We start from the raw sequence: 16144 nt of genomic DNA on the forward strand, positions 1-16144 counted from the left end.
AGCTCGGTGGCGCGGCCCCTCAGTTTTGCAACGAGCATCCATGCCTTCATTTGCTCGTCCCAGCCTCTCGCCGCCGCAATACCGTCCAGCTGGATGCGGTAAGCATCCCACGAGATGGTGCCGTCAAATGTGGGCAATTCCACAACGTCCAACGAACACTGCGGCGAGGACGCACCCGCGCCGAGCACGCCATTGGCGGCCACGACCGCAGGCCCAGCGACGGCAGAGCCGTAAACAGCGGCGGCGGGGACGCCCAAAGGCACCTGACCTGTGCTCGGCTCGGCTGGCACCAGGCGACGGAGTTCGCGCCGGAGAGCTTCCATCACCCCAGCCTGGGCAGTCAGACGGGCCTCCCATGCGTCCATCCGTTGGGTGACTGTATCCAGGAGGCGCTCAACACCGGCGTCCGGCTGCTGCGAAGAGCCGAACCTCTCCGAGCGCCTAGGTCTAGCGGCGCCGGCCGCCGCGTCGTCGGCGCTATCGGCTGGTGGTGGACTCCTGTCTTCTGGCACGTCGGGTGCTTGATTCTGGGAGCGGGTGAGCGGCATGATCCCACCACTGCCACCAAAATGTTACGGTGTGGGATGCCACGGGGTGGCCACGGGCCCGCCCAGAGAAATATAGCAGCAGTACGGAGGAGAGCCGGCGAAGCACGACCGGCGGCGGCCAAGCTTTTTTCGTTCTATATCCCTCGTGCTAGAGCCGCGCGCTCGCTCTCCGCCTCTTCTTTTATTCCCGTATCAATATTGGTACTTTTCTTTAAACCAATTTATTGGCACTAGAAATTAAATAAAAAAATAGTAACATTCCCCTATGCACCTTGGTTTCGGTGACTGTTCGCTTGCTTAATATATATATATATATATATATATATATATATTAGGAGACAAGATAAAGGAAATGAGGCGCAAGTTTGACAAACTTATGAAGAGAGCTAACAGTCACCGAAACCAAGGTGCAAAGGGGAATATGTAATTTTTTTATGTGCAGTGCTGATGAGAGGGATAAAATCACTTCGATTAATCTACCGCTTATATATATATATATGTGTGTGTGTGTGTGTGTGTGTGTGTGTGTGTGTGTGTGTGTGTGTGTGTGTGTGTGTGTGTGTGTGTGTGTGTGTGTGTGTGTGTGTGTGTGTGTGTGTGTGTGTGTGTGTGTGTGTGTGTGCGCGTGTGTGTGTGTGTGTGTGTGTGTGTGTGTGTGTGTGTGTGTGTGTGTGTGTGTGTGCGTGTGTGCGTGTGTGTGTGTGTGTGTGTGTGTGTGTGTGTGTGTGTGTGTGTGTGTGTGTGTGTGTGTGTGTGTGTGTGTGTGTGCGCCCCTCATTTCATTTGCCTTGTCTGCTAATAGCTTAACGGGGGTCTCGGTTCTAGAAGTGTTGATGCCATAAGTAGCATAAGAGGGCTCTCACACAGTTTCCGCCCTCGCCTTTAGATGACGTTCTACTTCACACTCGCGGTATTACAGGACGTGCTACGTCCACCGCTATGGACGAGGGTGGCGCTGGTGAACACTCTCAAGGTTCGCTTACACGCTAAACATACATGCCCAAAAAAAGCAGCAGATTGGACCGCCGTCGCCGTAGCGCAGTTGGTAGAGCACCGGACGCGAAATTCGGAGGTCGTGGGTTCGGATCCCACCGGCTGCATGGTTGTTTTTCTGTTGCTTTATAAGTAATCTTTTTTTTAAAACCAATTGATTGGCATTACAAATTTTTAAAAAATAGAAACATTCCCCTATGCACCTTGGTTTCGGTGACTCTTACCTTCCTTAATATATTTGTCAAACGAGCCCCTCATATCATTTGCCTTGTCGGGAAATATATATATATATATATATATATATATATATATATATATATATATATATATATATATAAATATATATATATATATATATATATATATATATATATATATATATATATATATATATATATATATATATATATATATATTGGCGAAACAGAGACCAACGTTTGAAGCAATGTAATTTTACGTTTCGGCTATGCAACGGCCTTCATCAGAATAAAGGCGCGCACACACTAGCGGGAAGCTTCCCGCAGCGGCAAAGCGTCAACGTCGACGCTGCCTCGCAGCTCCTCGGAATGACGCTCACACTGCGCGCGTTTTCTCGCTGCGGTTGTCTTGGAATGTAGAGAGAGGAGGCGCTTAGGGAGGACCCGAACGAGCAGAAAGAGAAGGAGATAATCACGTGACACCAGAGAAGACTGGAAAGCGCGCCCCTTTCTCGCGTCGTCGTCTTGATCGTCTGCTAGCTCTCCTCCCGTCGCCCTTTTTGTCTCGAGGATGACTGGTTCGAACGATGAGCTGTTGGCTACTGTAACCTTACTTATACTTGTTTGTTCGCTGCTTCTGCACCGTCTCAAGTCTCATGTCCATGCTGGCACAGCAGCCGCCGAGTGCCCGGCCAGCCGGCCGGACGCGCGCAGCCTCCGCCTCCGACGGGGTCACTGAACCGAACCGGGACCGACGTCACGGTTCACGGTCGGCGCCCATTGGCTGTTCTCGTCAGTAGCACGGGAAAAATAGGTACCGGACCCATCGCTCTGCGGGACGGCACAGCAGGCTGTCTGCGGGAGAAAAACCGGCTTGTGCGGGAAGCGGCGCGCGGAAAACGTCCTGGGTTGCGCGTTTTCCCGCTAATGTGAGCGCGCCTTAACAGAATACGAAGGAAGGAGACAGATTATGGCGGCGGGTGCGCAAAAAACCCCCCGCCCGCGCACCCGCCGTCATATTCTGTGTCCACCCTTCCTATTCTGTTAATCTGGTGAAGGCCGTTCCATAGCCAAAACGTAAAATTACATTATTTCAAACGTTGGTCTCTGTTTAGTCACTACTACCGATCGTACCAAGAAGTCTTTTTCCCTGGAAATATATATATATATAAACGAAGCAAAGTACCGTCAATTTATATGTTTACATTTTTACATATATGTCAAGAGACATGTCACTATTAACAGAAAAATACAGCAGTAACGCTACAATTCGCGACACAAAAAATATGACGTTTTTTTTTCTTTTTGCGCAAGGGCATCAATGGCCAAAGAGCGCCATTGCACAAGGTATATTCTTTTTCTCAAGGTGCGGTCAATGACCCATTCCACAAGTATTTCACCCTAAACACGTCAAGCACCGGGCAGGGGAAAGCTTGTACCCATTCTATAAGCGGTGGGTACCCGGCGGCACTGGGGATCGAACCCCGCACCTCCCGCATGCGAGGCGTATGCTCAACCACTTCGCCACCGCTGCTTTTTTTTCGTTTATTGAGTTGGCTACCACTGAGGCACAAAAAACGTGATGAGTCTAGAGAAAACACTAGGTGTTTGGCACATCAGGAACAAGTGAAAATTGCAAGTTAATTTATTTTTTTTTAATTGAGAAATAATTTTACTGGTTAAAGCGTCATGGTTTATTGGAGGGTAATTAAGCATTACATACTGCGTCTCTCATAGCTTGAGTCGCTTTGGCACGTTAAACCCCCTTAAACCAAACCATAAACCAGCATTACATACTGTAGTAATTTCGTTATCTATATGTTGGGTGCCGTAGTTAGCCAGAGCACGAGTGGAGGTAAAAGATGCAACACATTGATTGTAGTCTACCTTCCTGTTGACATATGTTTGTCTGAAATATGTAATCACCTGCATAGTTATCTAAAAAATATCTACACCAACAGAACACTTATGACATAATGGGAATGGAGCAATGTGAATGGTCTGAATTAAGCGGTCGTCCACAGAAGGGTCTGGGGAACATACGCGCAAAGGTTTTTTTTTATAAAGAAAATAATCTGTCTGAGTCAGATTTGTTGCATGTACCCAACAATAAATTGCAGTATAACAGTCTAGAATGGGTTAGAGGAAAATACAACTGCCGTTTAATCTGCATAGGCAACAGGGGCCTGATGCGACTAAGCACACCAATGGATCGACCTGCATGCAAACATGATTTACATGGTTGTATCAACCGTACGCCCATGGTAAAAGTCTCAAACTGCAACAGAATGGGTTCATTAATGCACACCGAAATTGCGAAATGAGGTTTCCTATTTCGCACAAATCTAAACGCGGCGCGATTCGCCCTGTGACACTAGGGTGAGCAGCCGAGCGCCAAAGCCATTGAAACACCGCGGAAAGGGAAAAGAAAAAGGTAGCAGAAATGTTTGATTAGCACGCACGGCGGAAGGAAGGAGCTGAGCAAACACAATTTGAAGACACAAAAAAAAATAAACGCGAAACGCATTCGTGCCGCAGTTACTTTGGAAGAAAGTCTTTAATTTCACTTTTCACTTCGTACACCACGTGGTTATGCACTCTGGGCACAAAACTAGGCGTCACGAAGTTTGCCCTTTAGAGCTGTTTGCCTGACACCGCGCATGCGAGCTGCTCCCTCTCCAAATTTTCGCAACACCGTCAAAGCGCGAGGGCAACCCTCCGAGCGGGCGCGTTATTCTCTTACAACGGCGTCCGTGCACGAGCGAAGAGAGCATAGCGTGCGCGAGCAAATTCGTCTCACAACGGCGCCGAAACGCGAGCCAGAAAGAACCAACGCGCGTGCGCGCGCGCAAAACTAGTCTCCTTTGCGTGCGGGCGATGTAGACGCACGCAAGTCAATGGCGAAGCTCGTCGTCCTGCCTGATCAATTGCGTGGAGTCGCTCGGATAAGGCGCTGTTCGCTAAAACATGCTTCGCTAAAAGCTGCTGTTCGCTAAAAGTGCTTCATTGGGGAGCAGGCGATTTTTAAAGCGTAAGTTTTTTTAAGGTGTAAAGGTTTGTTGGCTCACGAGTGGCGTGGACGGAAGTTGTAAACAGAAGTTCGTGGACGGAAGTTCTCCACACGAACTGTCCATCATACGTGTGTGGTAAATAAAACAAAAATGTAAGAGTTGATTAAGCAAGAGTTTGAGCGCCGTTCGCGCTGCACTCGGCCCGCAGGCCACGGCACGCGGCGCCGGACAAGAAGGAGGGAGTTTGGCTAGACAGCCGCAGCGCAATTAAAGCAGTTCGAACCTCAACGCGGTCGGAGCTAGTTCTTCGTCGGCTTTGACCCCACAGATTTGGTCACCCAGCTTCAAACACGCAACCGCATCCCCTACATGTATTCCCCTGGCTCTTCCGCCCTTCCTACCAGCGCCGACCCCTCCCAGAACGCTCAGCCTCTAGGTGCTTCGGTGGCCGCGTTGCACCCTGTCAGCCTACCACCATTTTGGCCCAATAGCCCCCGCGCCTTGCTCCTGCAGGTTGAGGCGCATTTCCAGCTGCGACGTATCACCAGCCAGGAGACAAAGTTCCTCCACCTCGTGTCGTCCCTGCCTCCTGACGTCGTTGATGACTTAGTGGACGTCATCAGCTTGCCGAACTCGGCTCAACACTTCGACACGTTGAACGCGGCTATCATTGAGCGCAAGTCAGCGTCCGAGCGCCGCAAACTCCAGCAGCTCTTCAGCGCTACAGATCTTGCTGACAGCCGCACTTCGGAACTGCTCCGTCGCATGCGCCAGCATCTCAGAGACTCCGCTGCTCAGCACGACCCCCTTTTGCTTGAGTTGTTCCTTCAGCGTCTTCCCCACCACATGGTCTCCATGCTCACAGCTGGGAGTGATGTTTCATTAGAAAAGCTCATTGAACTCGCTGACCGTGTTGCGGACTACTCACGGCTCACCAACATCAGCTCTGTGACCAGTCCGCCTCCAACTACTGCCGCAGACTCCCAGCTTTCCAGCATCGAATGTCGACTTGATTCTCTTACCAGGCGGCTCGATGTCCTCGCGCCTTTGCCACGCCGTTCGTCACCGAATTTCCGGTCACGCCACTGCTCTTCGCTCCTTCACGTACTTCAGAGCCTCAACCATCTGACGCGAGGCCCTACACCTTGCCTTCGGCTGTATGCTGGTACCACCGTACCTTCAGCAGCTCTGCTCGCATGTGCACCCACCAGTGCTTCTAGTCGGGAAACGCAGCGACATGCCGCTGACGGCGGCAACTGGTGCTGGTAGACGGGCATGCCGCGTCTTTTACGTCGTGGAAGATTACTGCACTAGTTTCGCACAAGATCACAGCCGCTCGCTGCCTCGTCGACACGGGAGCACAGGTCAGCGTCATAACAGCCTCTTGGCCAGATCGCTGTCGCAACAACCAGACCTTCCAGCTTCAAGCGATAAACAACTCGCCAACTAGCACGCACGGCCAACGGTCATTTACGCTTAACCCGGTATCGCGCCGCACGTTTCGTTCGATCTTCACTATCGCTGGCGTCTCGCAAACTGTTTTTGGCGTAGACACCATCAGCTTCTTAAACCTAGCACTCGACATGAAAGCTCATCGCTTCTTAGATCTCAGCACACACCTCTTTGTCAAAGACGTACTCTCCACCGCTGCGGTGACAGGGCTTTGCGCTCACGTCTCTGTTTCGCCATTTGCGGAAGTTCTCGATGATTTTCCCAACCTGACAAAGCCACACACGCGAGAGTCACCACTGATGCGCTCGATCACTCACCACATCGTGACGTCGGGACCTCCGGTGTTTGCTCGCCCTCACCGCTTGTCGGGAGAACGCTTCGCTATCGCTCGCCGTGAGTTGCAACACATGCTGGAACTTGGCATAGTACGCCCTTTCTCCACGAACTGGGCATCGCCACTTCGCATGGCGCCAAACAAAGATCTGGCCGATTGGAGACCATGTGGAGATTACCGCGTTCTCAATGCTCACACTTTACCAGACCGCTATTCAATTCCTCATATACAGGACTTCACATCAAATCTGGCTGGGTGCACTATCTTCTCTAAAATTGACTTGGGGAAGGCTTATCATCAAATTCCTGTGGAGCCCGCTGATATTCCCAAGACGGCCATTACCGCGCCGTTTGGCCTCTGACTATGTGTGGATGCCTTTTTTTTCAGAATTTTCAGTGAACTATCAACGAGGTTACGCGAGGCCTCGACTTCGTGTTCGCTTAGATCAACGCTCTCCTCGCAGCAAGTTAATCCGGTTCTAAGCATGGAGGTCATCTGCACGCCTCATTCCACCGACTGGATGGATATTTGCTCGTCAAAAACCGGAACGAGTGCCTCTTTGGCGTAGCTACAACAGAGTTCCTCAGCCACCTTGTCACTTCACAGGGCATTCGGCCTCTCGACAGCAAAGTCAAAGCCATTCAAGATTTTCCCGCCCCCATGTCACTCAAAAAGCTCAGAGAATTCTTGGGCCTCCTGAACTTTCATCGCCGCTTTCTCCCAAAATGCGCCTCTTTCCTGAAGCCTCTGACTGATATTTTGGCTACAAAAAAAGATTCTGCTGCGCCACTTGAGTAGACTGAGGATGCTGCCGCTGCATTTGCTGCTGCCCAGAAGGCGCTCGCAGACGCCACTTTGCTCATTAATCCAGTTCCTGATACTTCACTGCGCCTCGTCACCGACGCTTCGAATATTGCTGTGAGCGCAGTTCTCGAGCAGCACGTCTCTAGTTGGCCACCCGTCGGTTTCCCTCCCAAAAGCTAAAGCCACATGGGAATAAATACACCACCTTCCGTAGAGGACTCCTCGCTGTGTACCTCGCCATGGAGCCCTTTCGCCACTTCCTAGAGGGCCGGGACTTTCAAGTCATCACGGATCATAAGCTCATGACGTTTCCCTTCGAAAGGAACCACAGCACCTACGCTGCGCGCGAGATCCGCCAACTGTGTTTTATCTCCAAGCTTACAGTGGATCTCGGTCAAGTACATGGCCCGGAGAATGGTGCTGCTGATGCGCGTTCCCGTGTTAGTGCCATGGCGTCTGAATCACCAGTGGACATGGAGGAGCTAGCGGCTGCATAGCGCAACGATCCAGAGCTGCATCATCTTCGCTCCTCATCCACGTCCCTGTCCTGCGCCGAATGACTACTGGTTTTTTCCTTCGTGATCGTTACGTGCCAGACATCCACTGGCGCCTCACACCCCTACGTACCTTCCGCTTTCCGTCGCGCAAGTTTTCAAAAACTGCACCGCCGAACACATTTCGCCACGTTACTCCTGTCACCCCTGCAGCCCGTCATCCGGAGTCCGCGTTCGTCTGCCTGGACCTGGCCTCCTGTACCCATATCTTTATCCGCAATGGCCAAGGCCGTCCACCCCTTGCGCCAGCCTACGATGAACCATTCCGCGTCCCCCATTGTGCGCATAAGACCTTCACGTTAGACGTCAACGGCCGTGAAGACGTCGTGGCTGCTTATCGACTCAAACCATGCCTCCATTGCCACTCCTCTGCCCGTCGGCTCTCCACTCACTCTCGCCTCGGCTGCGTCACCATTGTGCGCACCTTCCTCAAAGCAAATCCGCGGGGCGCATCCTGCGGCTTCCGGTCTACGGGAGGGAGCCCTGCAGTGCCTGTCGCGGAGCGCTTGGCTCGCAAGCCATGGCACGCGGCGCCCGACAAAAAGGTGGAAGTTGTGCTAGGCAGCCGCAGCGCGAGCAGTGCAATTAAAAGAGTTTGAAACTCAGCGCTGTCGGAGCTGGTTCTTCCTCGCATTAGCTCCGAGAAGTTCTTAATAAGAGGACAGGGTAACCAAAAAATCTGGAAAAAAAATCAATTTTTACTTTTTTTCTTTATATGAAAGTATAATCTTTTCTGCATAATTTGATGTATAATACTTCATTGTGTGAAATTTATGTCAACCTCAAAAAGCTATCTGAAAGCAAAGTGGACAGCGACACACCCCTTTTACGAGCGGTGTGCTTTCTTTAAATTTTAATTGTAATTTTAAATACTATTCTAAGTTACAATTAAATATTTTAAATTTTCAATTTACTTGCAATTTAATAGTACTGTGATTGCAATTTTTCTTTAAATTCGTCAAAATGAGTTGGCTAAGTCAAAATCTTGCGATTGAAGGTTTCTTAGTTTATCTCAGTTTTCTCTTAAAAAGATTGTTTGCTACGTTGGTACCATTATTTTCGAAATGACAGTAGAAATCAAGCTGATTTTTTCTGTGCATACATTACATATATGTGGAAACTTATTGTACCAAAATTATCAGTATGCGAAAACATTGTTTATTTTGAAATAAAAATATATACAAACTTTGGTCAAAGTTAGTATGTAGAAAGTAAAAAAATCACTTATATTATAGTTTAATTTCTGGTATACTAAAATAATTTTGGTACAGTGACTGGAAAATAAAATTCTGAACAAACTGAAGTAAATATCTTGCCGCTATATTTTTCAGTTGCTGAGAAAAGTTCACCACAATATGCCCCAAAATACATGGGAAAGATGGGGCTTACCTTGTCCCCTTAACCCTAATATATGTGATGGAATTAAAAAAGAAATTGGAATAATAAGTGGAAAATAAAGTAGAAAATAAGATTAACGAATAAAAACTAATTGAAATAACAAATTTACTGGAAATAAAAATGATAAACGAAGACAGAAAAAGAGGACACGACAAGGCTTTTGCATTTCCGCTGATAAGCAGACTTCAGTGCAATCCTGTAATTTTCTTGGCTCATGAGTGGCGTGGACGGAAGCTGTAGACGAAAGTTTGCGGACGGAAGTTGTCCACACGAACTGTCGATCATAAGTTGTATGGCAAGTAAAATGAAAATGTAAAAGTTCATTAAGCAACAGATTATAAGCAACATAAATGTAATGGAATAAAAAATCATAAATCTGGTGCTCGGTTCTTCTGGGATGAGATGCATGGGAAAAGGAGCCTGGACCAAACCATCGCCTTGACGAATCAGATGTAAGGTCCGCCATCAGGCAAACCTAAATCCGCCTCGTGCGTAAGAAGCCCAGTTGCTTCCCTTTTTTTGTAGCGAAAGCTACATTTGCCACCAACTCGCAGTGTCGCCGTGCTCGCATTCCTATGTGCTCGCATTCCCACCATGGTCGCACCGCACTACGTGCCAACCACGTGATTGCTCCTATGACCAACCGCGTGACGAGCCACGTGACGACAACTAGCCAGACAAGCAGACTAACCTGGATTTGCAATCAAGATTAACCAAGGCTAACCAAGCTATGCCGTAGCTTTCCCTACGTATATCCTAGCATAGCCCAGCTAATCTGCTGCCAATTTTTTTTCTCTCAAAGTCGGACAGCCGAAAATACCGGGCTTGCCCAGGACCGCAGTGATACACGGAAGTTTTTTCTTTTGACGAAGCGTCGCTTACGGCAATGTTCAAGATGACGCTGGTTAGAGAGTACGAGCATTGAGTTGAGCTCTCCACTTTGCAGTGAAACACGAACCACCTTAGTAGGCTTAGCGTTCGGAACTGGGTTTGCCCCCGAAAGGGCTCAGCGGGGTTTGCGGAGAATCCTCCATGCACACACCCCTAAGGAAGCCGGGCGCCGGGCCAGGGGTGGCTTGCACCCATTGTACCCTTGTACCCAAAGATATGGGAATGGGATGGAGATTTGGCGATGGAGATGGTGTTGCATAAGACCTCTGTCTCTTCAGCCGGGCACGGTAGGCGTGAGGCTGTAAAGCAAGCCAAAGGCTAGCTGAGACTGGGCTTCCAAGAACTTGGGCGAGCTCGCACCCAAGGCGACCCTATTCAAAATAGAGCTAATCTGTGCTCCCTAAAGAGGGTACGGCGCCTCGGGGCTGACGGCTGTTTGGAAGTGGTGAAGTACGGCCCCAACCAGAACATTAGCAGTTGAACTGATAATGGGCTCGATTGACTAGTGTGCTGTGGTCGGCTGTAAACCGGAGGGTTGGCTACCTGGACGCAGTCTAAATGTGTGACCGGGGCTGTGGAGTACTAGGTTTGCTCCCAGGAATGCTAACGCTGGGAGACGTAGGGTCCTCCTGTTACCTAGCGGGGTGCGGGCTCATGCAATGAAAGCCCTAGGTGTAACGCTGGGAGTAGTGGCGTCCTCCAGTACTCCAGTGAAAAGAAGGCGACGCTAAAGGTGAACCTGAGAAGGGCGGGTGGCGACCCTCTTCCAATGACTCAAAGCGAGCGAGCCTAGGGAGGAGCCTAGGAATAGGCTGCTGTGGCTAACTCTCAAGCAGAATCGCTGCAGAGAAATGCCCGCTGACAAAAGTCATCAGGGGTAGGGGTGTCCCTGTGTAACCTGAGCCCTTCGATCACTCGGAAGCGCTGCTTGGGTGTGCTCTCGTTCACCCTCCGGGAAACTGGGGCCGTCTCTGAGAAACTCTGAGGCCTGCAGGCATCTCAGTAGGCCAAGAGAACGATGGGCGAAGCGAAAGCAGAACTGGCGCTTGCTTTCTTCGAGAGTCTGTGAGTAGTACCGCTGTGAGATCAAAAGGGCGTGGAGTGAAGCCAACACTCGCGCTTCCGGTACGTTGGTGGTAGGTCCTGGCTTAGGGCCGGCGTCAAATTCAAGACGCTTAAAAAAACTTTGCAGAATCGGGCTCTCGCTTGGAGCGCGGCACGAAGTGACCACTCGAAGTCAATGGCGCCTCGGCGTCCGGAAGGAGTGCGCAGTTCGGAAGCGCACCACGGGGAGTACCGACGCCGTCTGTCCGAAGCTCGTGTGATGGACCCGCACGTGACCAACGAGGTGGCAGTAGTGGACCGGTCCGACACGCTTGCTTTGAGGGCTTTCGAGCAAACCTAAATCGTTACAAGAGCTGTGTCTGGTGTGGGTCAACCAGTCATTGAGCTTTGCTCCATCTTACGGGACTCGCTCTTGGGAAGTGGGCTCGCCCCGGCCTATTCCGTGAGTGGCTGGGGGAAACTCTTTGGTAGACCGAAATCTTCTTGGACCGAAGCGTGGCCTTACGGTGTAGCATCCCCTTAGCGAAAAATGTTGCGCTAAAAATGCATTTCAAACACGTTTATTAATTTTATATTAATTTGGTATTTTTCCTATGCTCAAAATGCAATACGAATGCTAAGAATGATAGGAGTAATATTTGGAACATTCTTAGAAATGCATCAACAATACGCTTTCGGCCCACTTAGTATATCTATTATACATTAAAAATATACTAAAAATTTTCATTAAATACATAAAAGAGTGCTGAACATGTACAATAAATTCATTACAATATATTAAAAACACAAAAAATATACAATAAATACAATACATTACACTAAAAATACACTAAATATACAATTAGTACACTAAAATTGTATTAACTTAGCCTCCGCTTGACAAAGGAGTACTTGTCGGATAATACTGATCAATGTAAGTATCACAAGTAATGGACTGAACTGGCTGACAATAGAAGGTAACGAGACGGGGTCTGAAGGGAAAAGATGTCGCCACTGTTACGTCTCGCCTAGGACGCGCGGTATAGCCGGCGCGGATGCAACGGACGCCGGGGCTTCGTTCAAAGCGGCGGTCATTTGGACCCGTTCAGTGCTGCCGTAACGCCTCCCGCCAAGCGCGTCCAGGCAGGTTTCAATGCCACGTGTCGTCGTGTGTGCGTGTGTGTGTGTGTGCATGTTGGTGCCCACGCTTGTCAAAGCGCGGCAGCCGGGGAGAGGAGCTCCCCAACTGGGAGGCGAGGAGGTCTGACCGGCGCCGGCCCGGCGGACGCGCACGTCACGTCTGAACATGTCTGAGCGTCGCCGTATCGGGCGCCTCGTCCCAAGCCGTTCCTTCTTGCCCTCGACTCCGTGGGTATAAAGGGAGCTGCCCCGGACGCCAAGGAGAGACTTCGATTTCTTCCTTCGAGTAACGTGGTCGCCCTGACCGGCTGCTCTTTTGCGATGCCAGAATAAACAAGTTGTTCTGTTGCCAGTCGACTCATCCTTTGCCGGGACCTTCGGATGTTTCCAGCTTTGCCCCAGGCCGCCAGGCCAACGCTACCCTTGGGGCTTGCAACCCTTTTGCAACACCACACAAGGACACGCCGACGGAAAGTGACATCAGCAAGCAGGAACTGTTCCTACAAGCGTGATACTTGGCTTCGCTTATATACCCCCCCCCCCCGACAACAGACACATTATCTTGCCCGGTGAGGCGCTTTTTGCGCAAAACGTGTGGACCCCCAAATTGTGGCACAAGCGTCCGAGCGGTCGCTTTCAAATCTGCGGTCTAACTACAACCGAATTTCTAGTCGTAACTTTCGTGAGGCATAGCTCAGGAGTCGAACTTTCAACCAACAAATACATGGGCGTCTAAGGGAGCCGGTTGGCCCTGCCAATCGGGGTCCTTTTCGCTGGCATGTTTGGGCCCGGAGGTGCGCATGGCGCCCTTGCCGGTATAATGCTAGCATGCTGTCCACATGTAATTTATATAAGTGGGATTGACTTCCTGCTAGAAGTTACGATAAACGAATAGACGACAAAAAAAGGGATAGTTTTCACTGTTCCCGCAAGCATGATTTCGAGCACTAGGTTGTTCCACGGCAGCTTGAAGTATGCTGCCAATATACTGACGCGGACTACCCAATAGTTAGAACTGAAGTGTACTTTGGACGAATTAATTTCGTATTTACGAAAGCACACTTTAAATACATTGGCAACATGCAAATTTGATTTTCCGAAACGCGATTTCACCACTATGTTGTTCAACGGTAGGTTGCAGTGCGCTGCAAATATGTTTACGCGGAAAGCTCATTCATTTAGGAGCCGTTTATAGCTCTGGCCGAGAAGTAATGCAGTCAGCTGAAGTTGAATGGTCTAGACCACAAATAACACATTTCCAGCACTCCATCTCCGTGATTGCAGCAAGCCAGTGTCATTGCATGCGCCGCTCCACGTTTTTATTTTAAGCCATTACCCACTCGGAAAATTAGCATTTTCTAATAAGTATACTTTATGTTCATAGTGCCTGCATTTATTTAATACTTCCTTTTAGCGATCTCGGATTCAACATGATGCCCCAGCTACCACTAATCGTAGGTTTTTCGTGCCAGTAGCATCGCTCGACATAAAACTACCTGTTCGATCGGGCGAACTTGTTCCCTTAACTCCATTTGGCCTCACTGACCAGTTCCCTCCGCAGATTCCATATTTATTAACTTCATTGAGGCCTAGTTTAATTAAAGATGCGCCCCGTATAAATTCAAAGGGGAATGTGAGAACTTTAGAATTAATTCCGAACTTGGTATAAACGCTACATGACGCATATTACTGCTCTCCTGCTCCCACAACGGCTCCAGACTCCGGAGAATATCACCTGGAGCTCTCTAAACAATTTTCTTATTGTTTCACTGAGGCAAGCGCCTCTTTCGCCACAGGTACCTTAATTTGTGTTCGCGTATTTCAGGCTTATCTCCATGTTACCTGCTCTTGGACTACAGCTGCAGTATGCCTCACCGCAGTGATGATGTTTGCGTCGCTGGGAAACGCGGCTCTGTCCGCGTTGCGAGACAGCATCGTCCTCTCACAACGATTCAGAAAGGCAAGTAGGCGAGCATTTGATCATTCGTACTCAAGTAGCATTCCACTGCAAAATAAGTGCAAGAAAGGGCCCGTGACTGACCACACCCCACCTCCTCGATCCTTTTTTTTTTCTCGATAGAAGCCAATTTCTTACTTTTTTGTGAGGTGCTACAGCTGCTCAGCTTCTCGACCTCTGTTGTTTGTGTGGGAGTTGCAGACGTAATGACCCTTGCTAACAAAGCAATATTTTCATGTTTGTCCCTTTAGGAATGAGCATTACTCTGTCAATAAACCTAAAGTCAGTGGCCGCGATTGTGCTAAACTTACTGCTTTAGTTTCGTAGGTTTCTGAAAGAATAAGCCACATTACTTCATTTATATATACAACGCCTAACGCAATTTCACACAGAGGCAATTCATTTAATAACGCGAGCGCTTACGCGCTATCTAGAGTTACGTTCCTTCTGTTCGCCACTTTGCATTGGAAAAGAAAAAAAGGAGGGAGGTCCCGAATACGCTGTCATGATTTTTAAGTGGGTGGTGGTAGTGGTTTTATTAAAAATAATAGTAAAAAGGAAGGAAAAGATTTTCGCTAGCCCCGGCATCTGCCATCGATACTGAAGCACCTGAGCTGGGGCAGCGGAAATAAAGGATAGCAGGCAGAATGGAGAAATGAAAGGAAAGAGGTGAGGGGACAGGAAGAGAGTATAGGGGGAGAAGTAATATGTACACACTATTTACACAAGAAGAAATGTGTCCAGGTTGTGTGCGTGATTAGTACATTTTAGAGGAATTAAATCACACACGCGCACAGCACTGTGTTGGTTACAACTGGAGTGGGGCGTCCAGCTATTAATCGTTCAAGGTAGAACTCGCGGAGCGTTCGGCCACTGCGTGTAACTACCTGACTGAGAACAGACAGGACGTCAAGCCCGTGTGTTCGAGGAATGCACAGAGGCTCACCAAAGTTCGCTCACGAGTGCGCGCACTGCCATGCGGCCACAATAGCGTCTTGATGGAGTCTGGTAGTATGTTCTGCGCCCTATAGGCCACGAGCATATCGCGACGAGAATCGGCGAACGCGGCACAGTGAAGGAGCAGGTGTTCTAGTGTTTCCACTGCACCGCATGCGTCACACACATCACTCGTCGCGATTCCGTGACGCACCCGCCGTTCCCCGTGTTACACGCAGCCAATGCGCGCGCGGAGGATCATTGCACGTTGTGACCGTGTAAGTGCGCGACAGCCGGTGCCCCTGTCGAAGCGCTCACCTCCCACGATGCGTGGGTCGGGGTGCTGCTTTCGGAGATGGTCGTGGAGGGCCGTACGCACGTCCTCCAGCGCAAGGGGCAGATCGCTGGCAGGTAGTTGTTGCGCAGTGGTCGCGAGGTCGTCAGCTTCTTCGTTGCCGGCGATGCCGCAGTGATGCGAGAGCGAATTTCCCGCACTAGTGGGCTTTTAAGTCCACAGCATTACATTTAGTTCAAAGATGAATGTTGGCTTTGTTCAGATCTCCATTTTTAGCATGCACATTTCCTTCTCTAAAATAGGGCTGAGGCTTGTGCCTTATTAGGCGGTAGGTCAGTTGGCTTGTGGGAGAACTTACTACGGCTCCGCAGGGCTAATCAGCAACTGAGGCTTTCAAGTGAGAGTTGCAAAAATCCGTACCTTAGCCTAAATTCGGTAGCGTTAATTAAGCCATCGTATTAAAAAACAACGCTAAAAAACACGAAGGACGGGTCTGGACACAAAGAAGGCGCTTACTTAAAGTCTACCAGGCGCAAATCACCACTTCGCGCTAGGCGGCTGAGGTAGACGGCCTGGAATTTTTTTCGTCG

At 49.5% G+C, this 16144-nt stretch overlaps 1 protein-coding gene across 7 annotated transcripts in view; it reads left to right on the plus strand.

Annotated features, from left to right (window-relative positions):
• LOC144107794 (multidrug resistance-associated protein 1-like) overlaps window positions 1–16144 on the plus strand; it is a 592391-nt gene that overhangs the window by 119728 nt on the left and 456519 nt on the right. For 6 of the 7 annotated variants that reach the window (XM_077640975.1, XM_077640979.1, XM_077640978.1 and 3 more), the window contains one exon: window positions 14192–14326. The exons of the other annotated variant lie outside the window; for it this stretch is intronic. In XM_077640975.1, the coding sequence (XP_077497101.1) occupies window positions 14192–14326 (135 nt within the window). The remainder of the gene's footprint in view (window positions 1–14191; window positions 14327–16144) is intronic. 7 annotated transcript variants of the gene reach the window in all.

The sequence above is a fragment of the Amblyomma americanum genome, chromosome 10 (assembly GCF_052857255.1).
Source record: "Amblyomma americanum isolate KBUSLIRL-KWMA chromosome 10, ASM5285725v1, whole genome shotgun sequence".
In the NCBI taxonomy this organism is placed as follows: Eukaryota; Metazoa; Arthropoda; class Arachnida; order Ixodida; family Ixodidae; genus Amblyomma; species Amblyomma americanum.